The following is a 25652-nucleotide window of genomic DNA, read 5'->3' as shown; positions in this document are numbered from 1 at the left end:
CTTCGTTCAAACCAACAGAATATGGCAAAGGTGAAGGGATTTTGCAGATGTGATGAAGGTCCCTAATAAGTTGACCTGGAGTTAGTCAAGGATATCCTGAGTGGGTCTGACCTAATCAGGAAAACCCTTTAAGAGAGAGTCTGAGCCTTCCTTGAAGCCAGAGACTTGAAGCAGCCAAGATCGTGTGTGTGTGTGTGTGTGTGTGTGTGTGTGTGTGTGTGTTTTCTTGGCTTTGATAAAGTAAGCTACCATGAATTTGGCCAACAACTTCAGGGAGCTTAAAAGTAGCATGCATGCATGCTTAGTTGCTCAGCCATGTCTGATTCTTTGCGACCCCATGGACTGTAGCCCACCAGGCTCCTCTGTCCATGGGATTCTCCAGGCAAGGACATGCCATGCCCTCCTCCAGGGGCTCTTCCTGACCCAGGGACTGAACCCACATCTCTATGTCTCCTACATTGGCAGCTGGGTTCTTTACCACAAACGCCACCTGGGAAGCCCATTAAGTGCCCACTGTCTGGGGAATGATCACCCAGCTTGCAAAATTCTTGAAGGCAGGCGCCTCACCTTTCCTCCTGAGCGGATGCCTTAGAGCGCGTTCACCGTAGGTAAGTCACAGTGAAGAATGGATGCCTTCATCCACTCGCCCATCCTCAGAGGACGACTGACAGTGATGGCTGGTTCCTAAACCCACTAACAGTCCAGAACTCTGACAGTGATGGCTGGTTCCTAAACCCACTAACAGTCCAGAACTCTCTGTAGCTTCGTATGAATAAAATGAACAACAGTAAGTGGGCAAGGGTTGGGCCTCCAGGTGACCAGCACATCCAGAAAGGTATGCTGCCTGATACGGAGAGGTTTCCAGCCCGAGAACCCTGATGAGTCACTTCCTTCATGTGATCAGCTGTCGGTGCTTTGTCTGCCTTACTGCTGTGTCCCGGGTCAGGGAGGGGGCGGGTGACTCAACAAGCAGAAACGTGCCTCCTGGGTGGACATGAAGAGTGGCCCTGCTCATGCTGCAGGGGCTTCAGAGAGTGCGCTTCCTTTAGGGAGCCTGAGGGAGACAGATCGTTCCTGGACAGGCTGATGGTGAGACCCTGCAGAAGCGTGAGTCCACAGATGCCATCTGCCAACCAAGCAACTTCCCAAATCACAAAAGATCATTCACAAGGAGACTTCACTTCGTTCAACAAACCCTGGCTATGGGCTTCCCAGGTGGTGCTAGTGATAAAGAACCCACCTGCCAGTGAAGGAAACGTAAAGACAGGCATTCCGTCCCTGGGTGAGGAAGATCCCCTGGAGGAGGGCATGGCAACCCCCTCCAGAATCCTTGCCCAGAGAATCCCGTGGATGGAGGATCCTGGAGGCTACAGCCCGTGGGTCACAAAGAGTCGGACATGACTAAAATGACTTAGCATGCATGCACAGCAATTTGAGCAGATACTGTGTGTGTGTATGTGGGGAACAAGGGCACAAGGCCAGTTCAGTTGTCGCTCAGTTGTGTCCGACTCTGTCAGAGGAGGAGGTTATGAAATGGACAAGGTGACGTCTTAGCCCTCACTGACCTCACAGTCTAGAAGGAGGAATGCTATGAAGTCGTCTCATGGACAACAATTTCTGAGTATCTGTTATGCTTCAGACACTGTATTCGGCACTTAGCCTCATTACCTCAGGACAATTCAAGGTCCAAAAGTTATGAGAGTTTAAAGAGTTTTTGAAGGTGTCCTGAGCAAGAGCCATTGAAACAGGTCCTTTGAATAGGTACAATTTCAACAGGATGAATAGGTGAAAGCAATCGAGGGACAGAGGGTGTACTAGTCAAAGTCCAAATCAGAAGCTGTGCTTCAGGAACGTGGAGGTCGCCGTGTGCTCAGCAGATCCTGCTTCCTGAGATGTCAGGCAGTCGCAGTACCTTCCTATCTCCTCTCTCTCCCTGGTCCCGCCTACAAATACATTTTCATAAAACCAATACAGGTCTCCCTTGCTTTTTGAAAAGTTGCTCTGCACCACTTTGCTTTCATAAAAGATCTGCATCGGTACCTGTTTTTGAAAGAAATCTGAAAAGGAGTTTTACTTTTATGAAAAAAAGATCAGGGAGAAACAATACTGTTTACAGTTTGTTTTGCAGTGAATTGTAGAGGTAAGCAGGCTTCCCTTGTGGCTCAAATGGTAAAGAATCTGCCTCCATGCAGGAGACCCAGGGTTCAATCCTTGTGTCGGGAAGATCCCCATGGAGAAGGGCATGGCAACCCACTCCAGTATTCTTGCCTGGAGAATGCCATGGACAAGAAGCCTGGCGGGCTACAGCCCACGGGGTCGCAAAGAGTCGGACACGACTGAGCGACTGAACTGAACTGAGTACATAGAGAAATACGGCATGTGCTGTGCTGCTATGCGCACTCAGGCGTGTCCGACTCTGCGACCCCATGGACTGCAACACGCCTCCCTGTCCACCACCAACTCCCGGAGTTTACCCAAACCCCTGTCCATTGAGTCGGTGATGCCATCCAACCATCTCATCCTCTGTTGTCCCTTTCTTGTCCTGCCCTCAATCTTTCCCAGCATCAGGGTCTTTTCAAATGAGTCAGCTCTTCGCATCAGGTGGCCAAAGTACTGGAGTTTCAGCTTCAGCATCAGACCTTCCAATGAACACCCAGGACTGATCTCCTTTAGGATGGATTGGTTGAATCTCCTTGCAGTCCAAGGGACTCTCAAGAGTCTTCTCCAATACCATAGTTCAAAAGCATCAATTCTTCAGCGCTCACCTTTCTTTATAGTCCAGCTCTCACATCCATACACGACCACTGGAAAAACCATAGCCTTGACTAGATGGACCTTTGTTGGCAAAGTAATGTCTCTGCTTTTTAATATGCTGTCTAGGTTGGTCATAGCTTTTCTTCCAAAGAGCAAGCGTCTTTTAATTTCATGGCTGCAGTCACCATCTGCAGTGATTTTAGAGCCCCCCAAAATAAAGTCTCTCACTGTTTCCATTGTTTCCCCATCTATTTGCCATGAAGTGATAAGACCAGATGCCATGATCTTTGTTTTCTGAATGTAGAGTTTTAAGACATTTCTTATGTACTTCTGGTCATCAAATATGTGAAGAATTTTCCTCATACCCAGCAACTTTCAACATGAGCTGAATGTCTTAAAATTCAATTCTGACACTGGAGACAGCATCAGATCCCACAAATTAGGGGCTCAGTCCCACAAGACTGCCTTCCTGCCCACCCCCACACACACCCTCCTCAGATGCCAGTCACAAGCCTGGGATGTTACCTGTGCTTCTGGCTATAGATCAGAGTTTACAATGACTACCCCCTCCAAGGTTCAATTAATTTGCAAAGCAGCTCACAGGACTCAGAAAAACATTTAATTCATTTCCATCAGTTTACTGTAACAGGTTTGGATAAAGGATACAGCTGAACATCCGAACAGACAAAGTGCACAGGGCAGGGTGTGTGGGAATAAAGGGTAGGGTGTGTGGGAACGGGCGTGGAGGTCCCGTGCCCCGCCGTAGCCCACCACCCTCCCAGCACCTCCACGTGCTCACCAACCCAGAAGCTCTCTGAAGCCCATACTTAGGGGATTTTTACGGATGATTCACCATATCACATGGGTACGGGCAATCATTAACTCCACCTTCAGCCCTTCTGCCTTCTTAAGAGAATGGCAGGTGGGGTTGAAAAATCCCAAGTGTCAAATCATGGCTTGTACTTCCTGGTGACCAATCTTCATCCAGGAGCCTACCCAGGGTCACCTCATTGGAACAAAAGACATTTCAATCACCCAGGAAACCCCAGAGGTTCAGGAGCTCTGAGTCAGGAGCCAAGGGCACAGTTCAGTATGTATTTTCTATTTATCTCACACACGTAAAAGGGGAAAAGTTTCTATTCCACTAGAAGGTAAGCTCCAAAGAGCAGGACTTTTTAAGGAAACACTTTATCTTAAAATAATATTTACAAGAGAGTTGTAAAAAATAAAGAGAATTCCCATATATGCTGCACTCTATAGCTCCTACTGTTAACATCTTAAACAACCATGGTATATTTATCAAAACTAAGAAATTAGCATTATTATAATACTATTAGCTAAAAAACAGATTTTTATCAGTTTTCCCACTGTCTTTTTCGATTTCAGAATTCAATCCAGAACCCCATATTGCATTTAGTTGCCAGTCTCCTGAGTCTCACTTCCCAGGTGGTTCAGAGCTAAAGCACCCATCTACCAATGCAGGAGCCACAGGAGACTTAGATTTGATCCTTGGGTTGGGGAGATCCCCTGGAGGAGGAAATGGAAACCCACTCCAGCATTCTTGCCTGGAAAATCCCATGGACAGAGGAGCCTGGTGGACTACTGTCCTTGAGGTTGCAAAGATTCAGACATGACTGAACGGCTGAGCATGCACACACAGACACAATCCTAAAATCTGTGATGAGTTTCTCAGTCTTTCCTTATTTTTTAAGACTTTCACATTTTTGAATCACACAGTCAGGTATTTTGTAGTTTTAAAAAAAAAAAAAAACCAAAACTTTAATTTGTGTTTTTATGGTACTTTCTCATGATGAGACTGAATTTTTAAAATATCATAGGTGACACTTCTCATTGCACATTAGGGAGTACATGGTATCAACATGATTTATTACTGTATAGGTTATAAAAGAGAAATTACTGACTCTTTGGTTCATATCCAGCACTTAAAACAGCCTGGGACATAGTGGTGCTCAATTGTGGTACTCTAATAAATTCTCTTTTAATTATTACATGTCTGTGCCTTCCACTAAATTGTAAGATGTAAGATCCTAAATGGCAAAAACCACATCTTATTCATATTCATAGGTTCCTAAAGCGTAGTAGACTTGTCTCTAGTGGGAGTTTGGTAAACATTTAGGGATTGAATTGAAAGGTAAATTGGAGTTTGGTTGTATCTTCAGGCAAAACCAAGCTTGAAAGTCATTAAGGAACCAGAGATTGTCCTAAGCAGCTCAGTTAAATAGTTTAATATTTACTAAATGTCTAGCATGTGCTGTCATTCTAAGGACTGGATTCGCTATAGTACTTTATCAGGAACTGGAAGGGGACAGAAAGGTGGGAAGAACTGGTAGATGCAGGCAGAGAGAGGTCTTCAGCTTTGAGCCTGGATGATGGAGAGCTGGTGACATTTATTCTGAAGCACAAACAGAAATAGAAGTTTGGAGTATACGATAATTAATTTGACTTTTACTGTGTTGGATTTTTCCTGTGGGAAAATCCCATGGCTTTTGGAGCTCTCTGGGAGGTAGCTGTCAGTGATGGACAGAGGACAGGGCAGGCCTAGAGATTTAAATTTGAAGCCATTTTCATTCTATTGCATCTAGAACCCAGCAAGGAGATAAGATGCGCAAAGCTTGAGGAGTGAAAGAGAAGAGGGTGTCAGACTCTGAGGGAACTCCGCCCGTAAGAGTGAGGAGGGGAGGAAGTAGAGAGGATAAAGGACATCAGGACGCTACCCAGAAGAGATTTCAAGAACTGGGTAGTTGCCAATACTAAATACGACGCAGGAGGGAAGTTCTTTATTTAGGAGACGCCAGATGTTCACAAAGAATTAGGGAATGAGTGGGAAAGAAAACATTGGAGTGATTAAACATCTTTCGCTTTCCTTTGAGAAACTAGAAAAGGAAGGGTAAAAAAAGAAAGAACCGTGACTGCAAACAACAGAATGCTGGGGAAAGGTCCTATTTTAGTTCTGCCACTAATCTCTGACTTTCATCGTCCCACATAAAGCACTTAGCGGCTCAAGCCATTAACCTTCCCTGTCACAATAACTGGAATAAATAATATCTGATCTGACCGTTTCAGGGCTTCCCAGGTGGCACTAGAGGTAAAGAGCATGACTCCCAATGCAGGAGACATAAGAGACGTGGGTTCAATCCCTGGGTTAGGAAGAGCCCCTGGAGGAGGGCACGGCAACCCACTCCAGTGTTCTTGCCTGGAGAATCCCATGGACAGAGGAGCCCGGTGGGCTACAGTTCATAAGATCACAAAGAGTCAGACACGACTGAAGCAACTCAGCAGCAGCAGTTTCACAGGATTTGTTCAGATGCCACATCCCCACCAATCTACTGGAAACTCCTTGAAAGGAGGGCCTGACATAATTTTCATTAAAATTCTCAGGGCTTTGTCGAGCCATGACAGCAACCATTTGGGAAAATGCCTGTTGGATGAAATGTAAAGTGTGAGCAATAATAAGCGCTAACACATCCTGAGATCTTCCTGTTCACTCATTACTGTGCAATGTGCCTAGTCACGCAGCACTAGCATTGTCCACAATCCTGAGATAGGTACCATAATTATCCCATTTTACAGAGGAGCAAATGGTAACCATGACACCACCTTATAACAGAAAGCAAAAAGGAACTAAAGTGCCTCTTGATCAAAGTTAAATTAGAGTGAAAAAGCTGACTTTAAACTCAACATTCACAAAACTAAATCATGGGATCTGGTCCCATCACTTCATGGCAACTAAATGGGGAAACAGTGGAAACAATGACAGACTTTATTTGGGGAGGCTCCAAAATCACTACAGATGGTGACAACAGCCATGTACTTAAAAGACGCTTGCTCTTTGGAAGAAAAGCTATGACCAAGCTAGACAGCATATTAAAAAGCAGAGACATTACCTTGCCAACAAAGGTCCATCTAGTCAAAGCTATGGTTTTGCCAGTAGTCATCCATGGGTGAGAGTTGGACTATAAAGAAAGCTGAGCACCAAAGAATTGATGCTTCTCAACTGTGCTGTTGGAGAGACTCTCGAGAGTCCCTTGGACAGCAAGGAGATCCAACCAGTCCATCCTAAAGGAAATCAGTCCTGACTGTTCATTGAAGGACTGATGCTGAAGCTGAAACTCCAATACTTTGACCACCTGATGCTAAGAACTGGCTCATTGGAAAAGGCCCTGATGCTGGGAAAGATTGAAGGTGGGAGAAGGGGATGACAGAGGATGAGATGATTGGATGGCATCAACGACTCGATGGACACGAGTTTAAGTAAACTCCAGGACTTGGTGATAGACAGGGAGGCCTGGCGTGCTGCGGTTCATGGGGTCGCAAAGAGTTGGACACAACTGAGCGACTTAACTGAACTGGTAAGCGGCCCAAAGCCCCAACCAGTGGGTCTTGGAGCTCGGATGATAGAGCGACAGGGCACGACCCACGCTCAGTCGCGTGAGAGGCGCCAGAACCAGTAGGTCATCTCAAAGACCATGACAGCCGCAAAATGAAGAAGCAGGAACAGTCGTCCATCCCCAGCAGTCCCACTGGCGCGGCGGAGCTGTAGTGCGCCTGTGCGCAAGCTGACTTCCGCCAGGCCTCAGCGGGGTTCAGGGATCCACGTCCCGGCCTCGCGAGGCCCAGGGCTAAGGCGAGACCGCGACAGGCGGGGACGGGGTGGGGCGCGTGCTGATGACGAAAGCGGAAGTCCTGTGGCAGACGCAGGACGCTAGGCCGGCGCTGGGGGCTGGGATCGCGGAAGCTCCGTGGGGAGGGTCGGGCGCAGTCTGAGTGCCGGGTGGTTTCCGAACAGGTTCCCGAGGGAGGCAGCCGCGAGGTTCCAAGCCGCCGGCCTGCGTGCGTTCGGGCCGCTCCAGGTGTGAGTCGACGTCGCCCTGTGGCCTGCCTCCGCCCCCGGCCCTCCCCGGGGAGCCGCCTCGGGTCTCCGCCATGGCGTCCACCCCGACCAACCTGCAGGTATCCCCGGCTCCCGCCCCGGAGCGCGGCGCGGGAGGGTGGGGAGCGGGGAGGGCGGCCGCGGCCGCGCCCCTCGCGGGGCGGAGAGGGCGGTGCCCGCGCCCCGAGCCTGGGGGGAGAGGCCGGCTTTCCGCCTGCTCCCGTGCTCGCTGGAGCCCCCTGCGCGGTAGGACTCCTGATTTTTGTTGAGGCTTTTCTGCCGTGTATATGTGTGGTGTTTTTCCCTTTTCAAACCAGCCGAGTTTGAACCGAACTGGTTGAAGCTTGAAGGAGAGGCATAGACCCCAATCGGTGTAAGGGAGAGAGGAAAGAACGGAATGCATGCAAAGCACTGCTCTGGATCAGATGAAAATAGGAAGATTGGAGTCCTCTCCTGGTTCCTCAAGCTGCTGTAGCAAAACCTTTCTTTCGAGCTGTCAGATGAGTAGAATCGTGAGCTCAGAATCTGAGGAATCCGTGAATTCCTGGAGTTCTGCGTTCAAGTGCGCCCTGATGGCTCCCCAAGTGTGGCATGTAAATAAGATCATGGAGTAGGCTTCAGCTCCTTTGTTAATTCACCTTTCCACCCCTACCGCAGTGAGTTCCGTGTTTTATTCATAAAGCAAATGATCCTAATATTTTAGACAGTTGTTCAACTTCTGTGGAATGGAATTCTTTGAGATGAGACATTTTTTAAACAGTGCCTCCCATCCTTCAAACGGATCTAGGACTTAAGTGGGGTTTCAGTTCAGTTGCTCAGTTGTATCCGACTCTGTGTGACCCCATGGACTGCAGCACGCCAGGCCTCCTTGTCCATCACCAACTATCAGAGTTTAGTCAAACTCGTGTCCATTGAGTTGGTGATACCATCCAACCATGTCATCCTTTGTCGTCCCCTTCCCCTCTCTCCTTTGATCTTTCCCAGCATTAGGGTCTTTTCCAGTGAGTTGGCTCTTCACATCAGGTGGTCAAAGTACTGAAGTTTCATCTTCAACATCAGTCCTTCCAATGAATATTCAGGACTGACTGCCTTAGGATGGACCGGTTGGATCTCCTTGCAGTCTAAGGGACTCTAAAGAGTCTTCTCCAACACCACAATTGACAAGCATCAACATTTCCATGCTCAGCTTTCTTTATAGTCCAACTATCACATCCATACATGACTACTGGAAAAACCATAGCTTTGACTAGACAGACCTTTGTTGGCAAAGTAATGTCTCTGCTTTTTAATATGCTGTCTAGGTTGGTCATAACTTTTATTCCAAGGATCAAGCATCTTTTTCAAGCATCTTTTCAAGGACCCATAATTTTATGGATGCAGTCACCATCTGCAGTGATTTGGAGCCCCCAAAAAAGTCTCTCACTGTTTCCATTGTTTCCCAATCTAGTTGCCATGTAGTGATGGGACTGGATGCCATGATCTTAGTTTTCTGAATGTTGAGCTTTAAGCCAAATTTTTCACTCTCCTCTTTGACTTTCATCAAGAGGCTCCTTAGTTCCTCTTCACTTTCTGCCATAAGTGTGGTGTCATCTGCATATCTGAGGTTATTGATATTTCTCCCAGCAATCTTAATTCCAGCTTGTGCTTCACCCAGCCTGGCATTTTGCATGATGTACTCTGATTGTAAGTTAAATAAGCGGGGCGATAATATACAGCCCTGACATACTCCTTTCCCAATTTGGAACCAGTCCATTGTTCCCTGTCCAGTTCTAAGTGGAGTTTAGAATGTGACTTAACCTGGAGGGTGGCAGTCCACTAGGTAAGTTTAGGACAAAAGAGTGGTATGAATACCTATATTGAATCCTCCTCTTGGTTTAACAATTGAAAAGGCATCTATTGAGTACAGGCACCTAGGATAATTAGCAGAGGATCTACTTAGCCCAGAATAGTTGATCCTGAAGAAAGATCACTGAAAGTAGACCAATTTAAATCGAAATCAAATTTTCACCTGAAAGAGGGTGAAGTGCTTGCTTGGGACTTTTATATTGAAAATCAACCAAAAAGATTATGAAAGTAGATGTTTTGTTTCACAAAATATAATTGCAACTGTGACTTACTTCTTAGAGAATGTCATGTGTTGATTCTTATATGTGTATTTTTTTCAAAAAGATTTCCTTAAACTAAGATGCAACAATAATATAACCCCATTCAGAAGGAGTCTTTTTGGTAAATGTACTTGGAAAAAGTATTGGTCATTTGATAAAAGTATTGTTCCCTTGAGTATCAAAGGTGGTTTCTTTTGAAGTGCCCATCTTGTCTTCATCCTTGGTTTGTCAGTTAACTGCATAGTTTTATTCCACCATCTGTAAAAAGTGTTTTTTATTGAAGTTTCATTGATTTACAGTTTATACTAGTTTCAGTTGTACAGCATAGTGATTCCGTTTTTCTACAGATTATACACCACTAAAAGTATTTACAAGATGATGACCATGATTTCCTGTGCCCATCTGTTTCCTTGTTGCTCATCCTCCTTATGCATAGTCCACCAGCTTTTCATTTGCCAAGAATCTGCATGTGATTTGGGCTTTCTACAATGTAATTTTCATCTACTTATCCATGTTTTTTCTTCTGCAAGATTGCAGTTTCATTCTATAATTGTTTGCATTATATTGGAGTTGGACTGTGAATGTTCTTCAGTGAATCGGTTTGAGATTGACCTGTCTTAAAGGCATAGTTGCTAGTAAACAGGAAGAGAGAATGAGTTATATTTTTATCAGTGGTTGGGTCAGGTGCACTTTCTCATTCAACCTTTTCAACCTGCTAATGTAGGAAATTTGGGTGAAGAATATTCAACTAACAGATAACTTTCCAACCAAACAAGGCCAAAATCCCCATAGCCAGATGCTTATAATCAAATGGAGGAATGCAGATAACTAAAAATCAAAATAAAATAATGTAATGATGCTCTAGTGAGGGAGGGCAGAAAGGAAGGGCTTGTGTAACTCTTCAAGGATAAATGAGAATTGTTCCACAGAGGAGGTGATGGTGAGCTTAGATAAAGTGAAATACTGACACTGATTGTATGCCTGGTGTTTGGTGTGATCTCATTTAGTCCTCAGAACAGCTCTTCAAGGAGAGTATTACTTCAGTTTCTCAAATATAAGAATCCAAAGCTTATTAAGGGTGTGATTTACCCAGACATACAGTTAATTTGTTGAAGGTAGTTTTGAATTCAGGCCTATCTGCTTATATGTTGGTGCGTTTTCACGATAAAATCATGCCTTCTTGAACAGGAGGGTAGGATGCATTCCAGGTAGAGAAAAGCAACTTATGCTTCAGTCTAGAAGTGTAATAGACCTTGGAGAGAGTCGGGAGAAACTGCAAGTTCATTGTGCATAGAACTCAACATTTCCTCAGTCTGGAATGTTTGTTTGTTTTTAAGAGTGTCTATATGTTGGGGTATCATAAAAGAAATATATCATCCTTGATTTCCAAGGGCTTATATTCTGATGTGAAAACAGACATATAAAGTGACCGTTGGGTTATTTTGTGACCTTTGGAAGGATGTGCAGGGGGCAGTGGGAATTTAGAGGACACGTGGCTAGATCTCTTGGGCTTGCTGGGGAGGGCTTACAGCAGGAGGAGCACAGGGACTGTGCTGAGTCCTGGAGAAGCTGGAGTTTTACAGGGAGACACTGGGGCCCAGGATTCCAGGTGGACCGCAGGCTGAACATGCAGGTGCGGAGTCTGAGCCGTCTGGGTTGTCCCAGTAGTTTGGCGTGATGGGAATGGAGTGTGCCGGGGAGAGGTCGAGCCTAGGAGGCCACATCCCCAGCAGCAGTGCGCACGCACAGGTGATTGGCCCCATCCTGCTCCACATGGGGAGTCAGAGAAGGCAGGAAGCTCCAGTCTTTGTTCTAGAACAAAACCATTGTGTGTGCACAGGGGCAGCTTGATGGGAGGCAGGCCTGGAAGCCCCGAAACAGTTAGGAGGCAGGTTCTGTCTCTGCGATGGGCGGTGGCGGAGGTCAGGGTGGTGCAGTAGCTGTGAGGATAGAGGCAGGGTTCGTGAGAGACAGACGGACAAGGAAGGGGAGTTGGGCGAGGATCTCCATTTAAAAAGTGAGCTTTCTCCCAGATTCCTTGTTGGGTGTCTGAGTTGGTTGGTTCTGGGATTACAGGAAGAGAGGGGCAGCTTTGGGGCCGGAGGGGTCCTGAACTTTTGGGGCTTGAAATGCTTGAGGGGACAGTTGGGTGGAAATGTCCATTGAGCAGTAGGGTTCGTGTATATAGAACTTAGACTGGGTGGGGATAAGGATTTGGGGGTTCCTAGCACACAGATGGTAGCAGAGGTGGGGGCATCTTGGAGTTTGTGGAATGAGGGGAACAGGGACCAAGGCACAAACTGAGTGGAATAGCAGCTTTAGGAGAGAGAAGAGGGAGCCCGGGAAAGAGTGGTGACGTGGCCGAGAGTAACACCTGGGGAGGACAGAGGAGGCCGAGCCACGGGTCTGTCTGCTGAGGGCTGGTGCTCACCTGGTCACCGGAACCCGCAGAGTGGGAGCAGGAAGACGACTGGGGGAGGAATCGGGAAACCGAGAGGGATGCAGGTTCTCCTTGGGACGTGGCTGTGGAGGTGAAGAGACAGGTAAGTTGTTAGTTACATGGAAACCTTAGAATTAGGAAGAGGTGGTGTGTTTTGTTGGTGTTTTGTAGCTGCGGGTCTAAGGTAGGACTTCCATACATTTTTATGCTAAGGATTGCTCCCTCAAAAAGGGAAAAGTTAGGTTGAGAAGAACAGTTGCGCTGATATAATTGAGGGGAGTAACTGTCAGAGGATGAAGCGGGGCAGGTTCCAGACCACTGGGGAAAAATTAGTCTTGAAAGACGGGTGCTGGGCCGTCCTTCCTCTTGAGACGGGTGGTTCTGGAATTTGCCCAGTGCCCCAGGGTTTCCTCGCATGCCCGTGTCCTGTGGGCTCCTAACCTGAGAAGGACAGTCCCAGGAGTTCCTGGCCTCCCAGCGTCCAGTCAGCTTCGTGCCAGCCTCTGTGCTAGACTCCAGAATATAAAAGAGCCATTACGACAGACTCATGAATCTTATATTCTGGTAGGACAGGACAGGCTAAAACCAAACCCACCTGCACAGAAACAGCAGCTAGAAGCATTTTTAACAGAAGAGTGATGTATTTTCAAATTGAATTAATTTGGGAATCATCAGCCTAAAGATAATCAGTTTTAATCATTAAGAACAGCTCACCTAGGGAGGTAGTAAGCAGAAGCTCCACCCAAGCCCAGAGGAACCTGAATATCTTTCAGTGTCGGTTACAAGAAGAAGAATCTGCAAAGGAAACTGAGCAGGATCTGTCAGAGAGGTGGGAGGATGGTGTAATATTCTTTTGTAAAACATCTTCGAGGGATCACGGTGAAGACAGGGCGGGCCTTTGGATCTGGCATCACAGAGAACCTTGACATGAGCAGTTTTAGCAATAAGATAAGGGGCAGGAGCCAAGGCCGATAGCTGACGGGTACGTAGAAAAGAGGGACTGCAGAGAGTAGAGGCTGCTTTGGTGAAGTTTGGGTTCTAAACAGTAGCAGAGAGACAACCAGGCTGAAGCAGGTGTTAGCATCAGGGCTCTCTGAAAGTGAAGTCGCTCAGTCGTGTCCGACTCTTTGCTACCTCATGGACTGTAGCCCACCAGGCTGCTCCATCCATGAATTTTCCAGGCAAGAATACTGGAGTGGGTTGCCATGGAGGGTTGATTGCAGGCACACAGAAATATCTGGTGGAGAGAAGTTGTCACAGATGACAGAGGTGGAAGCCCCCGTCCTGGTGCAGGTTCTCTGTATGGAAGGAGGTGGTCAGTGAGTGAGTGTGCCGGGTGTGATGGAATAAGTCCAGAGCAGGTGGAGAGCTAAGGGCGAGGATGGGGCGCAGCCTTTTAAACAGGGAATCAGCCTTTGAATGGAGCCTCCCTGAGGATGGGCTTCCCTGGTGGCTCAGCTGGTAAAGAGTCCGCCTGCGATGCGGGAGACCTGGGTTTGATCCCTGGGTTGGGAAGATCCCCTAGAGAAGGGACAGGCTGCCCACTCCAGTATTCTGGCCTGGAGAATTCCATGGCCTGTATAGTCCATGGGGTCTCAAAGAGTCAGACACAATTGAGCGACTTGCACTTTCTCTGAGAACTGATATTTGAACTATGATCGGAGAGAAGAGCATCCTTAGCAGATGGACCTGGGTGCCCGGGGACCACAGGGTTTCAGTTGAGACCCAGACAGAGCCAGGCCCGCTTAGATCACACCCGGGCACTGGGGAATGACTGTCTGCAGGGGGAACCGTCAAAGGGTGCCCCACCCTGCTGCTGTGTGGACTTGAGAGGCTGACCGCCAGGAGGAGGCTAGGCAGGAAGTTTGACAACAGCTAGAGGAGACCTAGGGTGGCGGCGATCGTAACGCATAATGTAACGCAAAGCGCAGGTGAGAAACAAAGGCGTGGCCTCAAACCCTCATCTTTGATTAGAGGTGAAATGCTTGCCGGCCAGTGTGGCAGCTACCTGTGGCAATCTACATGTCATTTAAATAAAATGTAAAACTCACTTTTCAGTCACACTAGCCAAAAGTTTCAAGAGCTATGTGCTCCTGTACTGGACGGTGCAAATACAGAGGTGTCCCTCATCAGAAAAAGTTACCATGTATGGAACTAGTTTATTAAGTACGGACTATACAGGTTTAAACTGGTGTCATTTTGGTTCCTAAAAGAGGGCTGACTGATGCGTCCACACTTTATATCCTGCTGGGCTGACCACTTGCAAATTAAGCTTTGAGTTCAACAATTTGAACTTTGAAGCATGTAGTGCTATGTTTGATCAACTCTAAAACACACCATTTATTTTTCTTCCCTCCTGCTACAGCAGCTGGAAGGCCTATTCCTCCCATTTATCCCATTTATATGCAGTCCATGAGCAACTGCTTCCAAATATACTATTTATAGCATATGATTCGTTTTTGTATTATATGAATAATTTCTTAATTGTGTGCTTATTTTTGGTATAGCATGACCATGATTACTTTTTCCTGCTGGCTCTTATTTCTGTTGAATACAGTTTTACTACCTAAATTAATCCAGGCAGAATGTTTCAGTGACCATGCTTGTTCTTTATTTGTATGTGTGTGCATATTTTAGAATATTAAAGATCGCTTTCTTAGTGAAAATCTTACTCTGAGATGATCATAGACCCACATGCAGTTGTGAGGAGTAATAGAGCCTGTGCAGCCGTCCCCCTGTCGCTCCCAGTGGCAGCACCTCGTGTGGAGGAGTGTCACGACCCGGATGTTGATCTTGGTACATGCCCTGTGTTACTCAGATTTCCCCAGTTTTCCTTTGTCTGTCTGTCTGTCAGAGTTCTGTCACACAAGTTAATTCTTGAATGCCCCCCACAGTCGTGACACAGAAGAGTTCTGTCCACAGGGGTCTCTCTTGCTGCCCTTTTATAACCACAGTCCCTTCTGTTTCCCTCCCCCTGCACCCCTATCTCCTGATGATGCTTACCTGTTCTTTACCTCTGGCTTTTGTCATTTGAGGTTATATGAATGGAATTGTGCAGTAGGTAACCTTTCAGGATTGGTTCTTTTCACTTAGCATACTTCTGAGGTTCATCCAAGCTGTGTATATCAGTAGTTCATTCCTTTTTTACTGAATAGTATTCCCTGCTGTGGGCGTACCAGAGTTTAGCCATGCAGCCTTTAAAGGACATCAGAATGTTCAAGTACAGTTTTTTGTGTTAACATAGTCTCTTCTCTGGGATAAACACCCAAAAGTGCAGTTTCTGGTTCATATGGTAGTTACCTATTTAGATTTGTTAAAAAAAAACAAACAAAAACCCTGTTTCCCAGAATAACTACCATTTTACGTCCCAGCAGTATTAGTGATTCAGCTCTCTGCATCCTCATTACCATCGGGTGGTGTCACCGTTTTTTATTCTAGCCACGCTGACCCGTGTTCTGTGATGTCTCCCTGTGGCGTTTACTTTGCATTTCCCTAACGGCTAGTGGTGTTGAGCGTCTTTTCATGCTTACTTGCCATCTGTGTATCCTCTTTGGTGAAATGTCTATTTATGTCTTTAGCTTATTTTCTACTTCAGTTGTTTTTAAACTGTTGGTTTCTGAGAGTTCTTTCTGTATTCTAAGTACTAGTCCTTTCCCTAATATGTGGTTTGCAAACATCTCCCAGTCTGTAACTAGTCTTTTCATCCTTTTAGTAGGATATTTTGGAAACCAAGGGTTTTTGACGAGGCGCAGTTTATCATTTCTCCCCCACTTTGAGGTGTAATTGATCCATGATATATTAGTGTTGGGTGTGCAGCGTGGTTCACTATTTGTATACGCTGTGAGACGATGCCCACAGTAAGCTTAGTTAACATCTGTCAGCACGCAGAGTTGCAGAATTTTTTCCTTGTGGTAAGAGTTATATGGTAATAACCATTTGGATGGGTGTGAGGTGACATTTCATTGTTTTGATCTGCATTTCCCTGACGGTGCTCTTGAGCCCCTTTTCATCTACCTGTTGGCCATCTGTGTGTCTTCTTTGGAAGAATGTTTGTTCAGATCCTCTGCCTGTTTTTTTGAGCAGGTTGTTTTGATTTTTGCTATGGATTTGTTTTCTTGGCGTTAACCCCTTACCAGATACGGGTGGTTTGTAAGCATTTTCTCCCTTTGCGTTGCTTACCTTTCTGTTCTGTTGATCATCTCCTCTGCTGTGCAGAGTTTACTTTGTTTGATGTAGTCACACTTACTTATTTTTGCTTTTGTTGCCTTTATGGTGTCAAATCCAAAATATTGTCACCAAGACCAGTGTCAGGGAGCTTCTCACTTGTGTTTTCTTCTGGGAGTTTTAAGGTTTTAGATCTCATGTTCAGATCTTTAATCCATTTTGAGTTAATATCTGTATATGGTGTAAGATAATCCTTATTTTCATTTTTTTGCATATGACTATCCAGTTTTCCCAGCACCATTTATTGGAGAGGCTATTCTTTCCCTCCCATACATGTTTTGCTCCTTTATGGTAAATTAATTTTTGGTTTATTCCCTGTCTCTTTCTTCTGGTCCATTGATCTGTGTGTCTGTTTTTATGCCAGTATCATGCTGTTTTTATTTTTTTCTTTTCATATATTGTGTTTTGGTGTCAAGTCTAAGAACCCTTTACCTAGCCCTCGATGGTGAAAATATGCTTTGTTTTGTTTAAAGATTTTATGGTTTAAGTCCATGATCCATTTTGAGTTAGTTTTTGTACAAAATGCAGGGTTTGGTTTGCGATTTCTCCTTCTCTTTTTTTATTTTGGCTCATGGGTGTTCAGTTGCTCTGGAGCCAGTTCTGAGGCCTGTCTCTGCCCTTAGCCTGCCTTTCTGTGTCCTTGTCAAAGTTCAGTTAGACGTATTTGTGTGGATCTAATTCCGGTAGTTGTTTTTTTGTTTTTTGTTTTTGTTTTTTTTTAATTCTACACAAGGTTGCACGTTTCATTATAGAATTTTTGAAGTTTCCAGGTCTTATTTTATTTTTTAAGACTTCTCTGGTTACTCTTTGCTCAGTGAACCTTTTAGTTAATTACGGAGTTAAAAGATTTGGGTATTTTTCAGACTCTTGTTATTTCATTGCTCTGTTGGTTCTGAAGGGCTTCTACCCCCATTTAAATTTTACTACTGTCATATGCTTTAGACATAAGAGCATTTGATTTTTGAGAATTTCTGTTAGTGTTTTTAAGTTGAATTTTCATCTTACTCAATTTTTCCTTACTAGCCCTGAGCTTGACTTTTGTTGAGTGAAAAATTATGTGAGACTCAGTGATTGGTACTAGGTTAAAGTGGTGTTCAGATAGCGTTTACCTATGTAACATGTAATTTGCATTTTATAAATAGTTACATTTATAATGTAATGCAGTTGTGATTTAGAGAAAAAAAGATTTGTTTTAAAGTTGCTTTTATTTTTAAAGAAAGCTTTCAATATGATTTTTGACTTCAGAGTTATCCTGTGCTTTGATTTTGATGGTATGGTTTTTGTCTCCCTTCAAACAGAAAGCCATAGATCTTGCCAGCAAAGCGGCCCAGGAGGATAAGGCCGGGAACTACGAGGAAGCCCTTCAGCTCTACCAGCATGCTGTCCAGTATTTTCTCCATGTGGTTAAATGTAAGGTCATCGTTTGTTTTGTTACTTTAAAAACAATAGAAGAGAAAACATTATTCTATTCATTTCTATTCCAAGAAATAGAAAAGATTATCCTATTTCATTATAAACATTGAAATACAATCCTAGAAGATTATAAAACACCAATTTGCAAAAAGGTCCCACTAGCTCCTTAGTAGTTCCCAAGTCTCAGCCAGCACGTGTGTGCAGCTGTTGTGCTTATTACTTTGTGCACCTAAACATGTTAAAATGCCATCTAGCCAGTGAAAAAAAGGTTTTTTATTTTACTGGTAATGTACCCAGATCTGTAATCTGGACTTACTCATTTTCTAAATGTCTCTTTGAAAATAATGTTTTAAAAAGAGGTTGGGAGACATTTTATTTGTGTGTGTTCAAATTTGTGTTCCATGTTAACACCACCCCACCCCACCCCCCTGCACTGTTCTAGACAGTGGGATACAGCAGTAAGGAAGAAACGGATAAAGAAAAGCCTCTTAAAACTAATGCTGAACATATGTGAAATAAGATGTTAAAAAAGTGTCTTTCTGTCTGTTACTGTTTTAAATAAAAATTTTAGCAGTTGGGTAATTAAGGATTTTCTTCTGAGCTTCCCTCTTTAATTCTGAGGGTTTTCAGTCAAATTAAAGTGAAAGTAAGAATGAGTCATAACCTGATAAGATAGATAGGGCTAATCCCATGAACTGCATGTATTGCCGAAGTCTCCTTTCAAACAGCCCTCACTGGGGCCTATATGTGATAAAATTACTGTATTGGTGGTATACATAATATCTGGGATTTCTGTCACTTTTTTTATTCTGAAATAAAGCTTACGTAGGCATTAGCAAGAATGGTTAATATTGCTTTACTTTTGTTTGTCTTATAATTGGTTTTGTGTGAGATAAGCAGCTTTCAACTATCTGCAAAGAATGTAAGGGAAGAGTATGAGTCCCACAGGATATTACAGGATTTCTGCTTATTCTTTAACGTGAACCTAAAGTATACTAGTGTCTTGCTCAGAACTCTTTCTGTCTCATACTCACTGTTAAATCCTGCCGGAGGAAGGATCAGAAAGATCATCATCTGATTATGATGAACCAGAGATGATCTTTTCTCTCTCCTCCAAAATAAATTGTCTTGTTTGAAGCTGTGTCTAAGAGTTTAAACCTATCTGTAAAGAATACTAAAGGAAAAAATCTCTTGCATTTCCCTTCACTAGATGAAGCACAAGGTGATAAAGCCAAGCAAAGTATCAGGGCGAAGTGTACGGAGTATCTTGACAGAGCAGAGAAGCTGAAGGAGTACCTGAAGAAGAGAGAGAAGAAGCCCCAGAAGCCGGTGAAGGAGGGGCAGCCGGCCCCCGCCGACGAGAAGGGGTATGCGCCTCAGAGCGAATCACAAGAGTGCAGGAGTTTGTGAAGGAGGTTTCTTTTGTTGAAACTGTAGGCATTAGAACAGGACGACTCCTGGGCCAAATCTGAACCACCGCCTGCTTTTGTAACTAACATCGTATGGGGATACAGCCTCCTCCCTTCAGTTCCCAGTATGTGGCTCCTTTTGTGCCAGACCTCCAAAGCTGAGTTTGTGACAAAGGACTGTGTGGCCCACAGCCTGAAATACCGACGGTCTGATTCTTTACAGAAAAAAGTTTTTGAACCCCTAGTTTGCCAAGCTCAGGAGCTGATACCCATCAAATCGCCTCCTTGACTGGCTGGTAGCGGAAAAAGCATTTGGCAGGAATGCTGCTTAGTCCTTTCCCTCTGGCCGTCGTGTGATGAGGTTTAAAATTGTAGGAGTGGAGTGCAGGCTTCTGAGATCATCCCTGTGGTCCCCAGGCACAGGGCCCTCAGAGGCAGTGCGTGGGGGCCCGTGGCTGCTCCCGTAGGCAACTTCAAGATCTAAGAGTTGACAGGCTCCTTTGGACTGCGTGGGAGAGTTTGGAGAAACTTTTAGTAGGCTCGGGGTTTTTATATTCTCTGTTCAAGACATGGTCAGAAAACCAGGAGCTCCTGTGACATCCTGAGAATACTTCTCTTCTCACGGCTCTAGCGTTGGCAGGACAAAAATGAGACTCTCGCTGACCTCATAGCTTACCAAGTTTCAGAATCAGTTGAACTTCACTAGTTTTCTTATGTGAAAATCAGGGCATGTCTTTAAGTTGAAATGAAACTGCTGGGAAGGATCAGTTGACCTCGGGTCCGTGGACCCTCAGATCTCACCGAGGCCCCCTTGGCAGCAGAAGCGCCCCCTCCCCTGCGGGCTGAGGCCCTCCTGGTCACGCCTGTGGTGGCCCTGCTGAGGTGATGCCCTGCTTCTGTAGCGGACGGCAGGACCCGCCTTAAACTGAAACGGGGTAAGGCAGAGAAGCCATTACTTCCTGGTAACAGAGGTGCAGAATACACGGAGAGCGAGCACAGAGGCGCACGGCCCGGTCCCCGCCGCGGCGCTTGGGCGGAGAGGTTGGTGCGTGTCCGGAGGGCGCGCTCACTGCGCTCGGGGCGGAGAGGTGGGTGCGTGTCCGGAGGGCGCGCTCACTGCGCTCGGGGCGGAGAGGTTGGTGCGTGTCCGGAGGGCGCGCTCACTGCGCAGGGTCGCGCTGCCTCTGGAGGAGCTCGCTGCAGAGCCCGCGCTGAAGGCTGCTTTTGCTGTTCGCCTTTCCTCGTAAAAGCAGTAATCCTCTCTGGCTGTCTTGCAGTTAGTGAAAACAGGTACTGATGGAGGTCTTTTGTAGAAGCACAGTGTCATAGAGCCGACTTTGGGAGACCTGCAGCGCCTTCCCTGACAGAATCCGAGGGCCAGGGAGACAAGTTTGGATTCCATGTGGCTAGGGGCCTAGGAATGGCAGGTTTTCTTTAAGCAAGTGCAGTCTTTTGTACAAGAAAGCGTGGCGGAAAGAGGTTAGAGAGTTGGTAGACCCCCCAACTCTAAAGTCAAGGTGAGTCAGTTTGGAGTCTCTCCCTCATCCATAAATAACCCCACCATCCTGTGAGAATCACGTGATCCCATTTTGAGATGAAACCTGTCAAGTTTTTATGTAATGACATTTTTTAAATATTGTAAAAATGTGTCTTAAAGGCATGTTTTTTGCTTTAAAGATTGCAGTGTGTTCTATCATATGCTAATCCTTATAGTTGAATGCACATTATTGCTGATTTTTTTCCCTATTGTCAATAACATGGGCATGATTATCCTTGCAGTCAAATCCCTGAACTCTTAAATTATGTCCTCAGAATAAATCCCTGGATATGAAATGTCTTGACTGAGCTCCGTGTTCTTTGGGGTCGGTTCATTTTCATCAGAAGTTCCATCCATCCTTTGGAGCCCCCAGACTAAGGGTATCGATCTTTGTACCTTAAATAGTATTCTGGGCTTTTTCCCTGCTAGTTATGGCTTCTTGGTCTAATATATTGTTTGCCTGGTCCTGATTTTTTTAGTTGTTGTTTACAACACTCTTGTAATTCATCTTAAATCTTTTGTGAAATGAGGTACGGGTCATGCATTTATGGGTTAATACATGCATAGGTATGTCACAGGAATTTGGAGCTAGTTCCTGCCTTCATTCTGGTCTTTTTCTCCATTTTCTGTTCATGATTCCATGTAATAGGCTGGCTTCCTGCCATTGCATGTTCATCCCTGGGTTGGGAAGATCCCCTGGAGAAGGGAATGGCCACCCACTGCAGTGTTCTTGCCTGGTGAATCCCATGGACAGAGGGGCCTGGTGGGCTGCAGTCCATGGGGTTGCAAAGAGTCAGAGATGACACCACAACTAAACAACAACAAATGCCTGCTTCCTATTTTGTCTAGTATATTCTTAAAAGTAATAAAATGAGCTAAACTTTTAGTGAATGTCTTATTTTGCCACTTTCATTACAGATGTTTCTTTTCCTTCATATTTTTTTGCCTTATTTTGATAGCAATGAGTGACCGTTTGAATATATTAAATTCTTTTTATTAGGAATGACAGTGATGGGGAAGGAGAATCTGATGATCCCGAAAAAAAGAAACTGCAGAATCAACTTCAAGGTTGCTTTAGATTTCATTTTTAAATTTACTTATTTTTTGAAACCTCATAGTGAACTGTCTGTTTGAATTAGTTTTCTTTCCCACCTGTACTTAAATGAGGCTCAAGAACTGGCTTTGGTTCCCAGTGATCACGTGCTGGCTTTGTTTGAGACCGTTTTTTATAAGATTTTCTCGATAGGTTCTCAGATTGATTGATTTTTTTTCCTAGGCAGTAAAAATATTGTTTCATGTTATATCTGCCTTAAAAAGTTTACTCTTTCATTTTGTCTTATTTGCCCCGTTTTAGAGAGTGTAGCAGTTACACTGTTAACATACTATGAAATCTGATGGTATTGGAATTTCCTGTCAGAGGAACAGAATGAATTAAGACTCACACTTGGCTTTTATTGCTGTTGGTGTCACTAGTCCACTGATTTTGTTTATTTCATCTTCCTACCTGCTCTTCCTCATACTTTTTAACCCTGTTTCAGTGTTCCTATTTACATTGCTCTTTCCCCTTTAATTTTCACACCTTCCACACTGTAAAAGCCCTTTATCTCTGCTGTAGGGAATGGGATGATGGAGAGGTTGTAGACTGTGGCTCCGTTCACGTCTGGATTCCACTGCAGGCTGTGCTGGGCGGAAGTCTTTCTGATTTGGGCCAAGGTCCTTGATGTCTCTGAGCCTGAGACCCCCAACTCTAAAATGCAAGTTAAAAATGCTTTCAGGGCTCTGAAAAGGTTAATGACAGTGAAAACTACCTAGCATTACACCTGACAAATACTAGGGATTCACTAAGTAGTCCCTGGAGAAGGGAGTGGCTGCCTGCTCCAGTATGCTTGCCTAGAGAATCCCATGGACAGAGGAGCCTAGTGAGCTACAGTTCATGGGGTTGCAAAGAGTCGGACTTGACTGAAGCGACTTAGCAGGCAGAGTTAATAGTAGCTCTGTGTATCTAAAAAGGCATCTCATTAATTACTGACTTCTTTAATTACTGAGATTTGATTGTTCTTTGATGTATTAGCAAATGGTCTTTCAAGTTGAATTTTATGCTCAGTCACTGGTAGCCTGGATTTTATTCATTTGAATCTTGCCAGGCAGAACACGTTGTATCTAGAAAGGATAGCCGTCGCACAGGGCCAGCCTCAGTGACTGGTGGACGTTCCTAGCTTGGACAGACCATTAACCTTGCTGTTCTAGTCTTTTCATTTTGTTACTATTTCCGTCTCACTGACCCCACCAGGATGGATAGGGGAATCCTATAAGGATAATATTTTGGAAACCCGACAGTTAACGAAGATGTCTTCATGTGCCAGGAACGTCAGTGGTGGGTGTAGTCCAAGGGCCGTAACTGGAGCCCCACTGCCTCGAGCACGTGGGCACTTCCTCCTCGTCAGCCTTTTAGGGCAACACAGTAGGCCATGCCAAGCGGCTGTGTTTCCCTGGTAAGGCAGAAAGCCTTTTTCTCTCCACACTTTCAGTTTTGTTCCCTGTCTCTCTGGCTCTGCCCCACTGAAGGAAAAATTGGAATTTTTAATATCTTTAATTTTGGAAAAGGTACAACCCAGTTTTTAATAAGGAATTTTTTTCTACATTTCCTATCAGTGATGATAAGGCCCAGGGATGTATAAAAATACAGATGCTTAAAACATTTAAACAAGAAAATTTATTTGGAATTTCAGGATGAAATACAATATGAAGAGAGTCCTAGCTTTTCTTCTTTGAGAGTCGTTTTTCCCCCATCTTTTAGTTTCATGGTTTGCTGATGGATTTCATTGTATATAATCCTTTTTTTAATATTTTCTCACTTTTCCTGAAATAGTTTTCCAAATCTTTTACTTCTTTTTTAGGTTATGATATTAAGTGTAATATTTAATTATCAAAATTAATGATTTGAGTCCTCTGTTAATTTTGATATTCAGTGACTTTGAGGTTACATACATCTTAATATCTGGAGGAGGAAATGGCAACCCACTCCAGTATTCTTATCTGGAAAATTCCATGAACAGAGGAGCCTGGTGGGCTACAGTCCAGGAGCTTACAGACAGCTGGACGTGACTGAACGACTGAGCACACGCTTACAGGGCATGTCAGTGTGATAGACGACACCAAAGACTGGGCACAGTCATTCAGTTGGCAACAGTCAGATTGTTTGGCTTTTATTTTCTAATAATCCTTCCCTTTTAATTTTAAAAATCATTAATCCATGTCTAGTAATTAACATTACTTTTATCTAGATGTTCTTTTATCACTGAACATTCCAAAGTCACCTAGTTTAAACTTTAAGGAGAAAAGTATTAGTTAAATGTGAAGATAAATTATGACATACTTAGAAAATTCATAACAAAACATTTTAGTTGACGAGATAATGCTTATGTATAAATCTACTTTTGTTTAATAGACACAAAATCCTGTCAGATGACATAATGTTTTTCTCATGTAGGGTTACTAATCAGAATGGAACATAGAAAAGAAAAAGTGAATTGGGTTTTCCCTTCAGTTCAGTCGAGTCGCTCAGTCATGTCTGACTTATTTGGGACCCCATGGACTCCAGCATGCCAGGCCTCCCTGTTCATCACCAACTCCTAGAGTTTACTCAAACTCATGTCCATTGAGTCAGTGATGCCATCCGACCATCGCATCCTCTGTCATCCCCTTCTCCTCCCGCCTTCAATCTTTCCCAGCATCAGGGTCTTTTCCAGTGACTCAGTTCTTTGCATCAGGTGGCCAGAGTATTGGAGTTTCAGCTTCAGCGTCAGTCCTTCCAATGAATATTCAGGACTGATTTCCTTTAGGATGGACTGGTTGGATCTCTTTGCAGTCCAAGGGACTCTCAAGAGTCTTCTCCAACAAGTTCAAAAGCATCAATTCTTTGGTGCTCAGCTTTCTTTATATTCCAACTCTCACATCCATACATGACTCCTGGAAAAACCATAGCCTTGACTAGACGGACCTTTTTTGGCAAAGTAATGTCTCTGCTTTTTAATATGCTGTCTAGGTTGGTCATAGCTTTTCTTCCAAGGAGCAAGCATCTTTTAATTTCATGGATGCAATCACCATCTGCAGTGATTTTGGAGCCAAAAAGATAAAGTCTGACACTGTTTCCACTGTCTCCCCATCTACTTCCCATGAGGTGATGGGACTAGATGCCATGATCTTAGTTTTCTAAATGTTGAGCTTTAAGCCAACTTTTTCACTGTCCTCTTTCACTTTCATCAAGAGGCTTTTTAGTTTTTCTTCACTTTCTGCCATAAGGGTGGTGTCATCTGCATATCTGAGGTTATTGATATTTCTCCCAGCAATCTTGATTCCAGCTTGTACTTCTTCCAGCCCAGAGTTTCGCATGATGTACTCTGCATATAAGTTAAACAAGCAGGGTGACATTATACAGCCTTGACGTACTCCGTTCCCGATTTGGAACCAGTCTATTGTTCCATGTCCAGTTCTAACTGTTGTTTCTTAACCTGCATACAGATTTCTCAGGAGGCAGGTAAATTTTTACCTTAGTTTATACATAGTCTGAACTTTCAGAATGCAAAAAGAATTCATAGTTTTATTTCATGTTAATGTATAGCTAAAGAGTTCCATAATTTAGGGAAGTTGCCAAGAATAAGCATTATTAAAATAACAGATGACTTTTCAAAGCAAAAAAAAATACCTGTAAAGTAATATCATAGGTAATGAGTAGACTGTGTAAGTGGTGATGTTACACTTAAAACAATTACACATCGTCTTAGAACAGGCTACTTCGTGGTTGGTAGTTGAGCCGTTTCTATAGACTAGAAGATTGGGAAAGCTTTTGATAAAAGATTTGTAGAAAGATCCAGCAGTA

At 44.4% G+C, this 25652-nt stretch overlaps 1 protein-coding gene across 1 annotated transcript in view; it reads left to right on the top strand.

Moving 5' to 3' along the window:
• Nucleotides 1-7445: 7445 nt before the first annotated feature.
• The window catches only part of VPS4B (vacuolar protein sorting 4 homolog B), a 29317-nt gene continuing 11110 nt past the window's right edge, over nt 7446-25652 (top strand). The window contains exons 1-4 of the mRNA XM_043444139.1: nt 7446-7725; nt 17713-17824; nt 19038-19194; nt 21774-21841. Coding sequence (XP_043300074.1) covers nt 7699-7725; nt 17713-17824; nt 19038-19194; nt 21774-21841 — 364 coding nt within the window. The 5' untranslated portion in view covers nt 7446-7698. The remainder of the gene's footprint in view (nt 7726-17712; nt 17825-19037; nt 19195-21773; nt 21842-25652) is intronic.

Source organism: Cervus canadensis, chromosome 23, assembly GCF_019320065.1.
Source record: "Cervus canadensis isolate Bull #8, Minnesota chromosome 23, ASM1932006v1, whole genome shotgun sequence".
NCBI classification, from domain to species: domain Eukaryota; kingdom Metazoa; phylum Chordata; class Mammalia; order Artiodactyla; family Cervidae; genus Cervus; species Cervus canadensis.
This window is presented reverse-complemented; position numbering and strand designations above follow the sequence as displayed.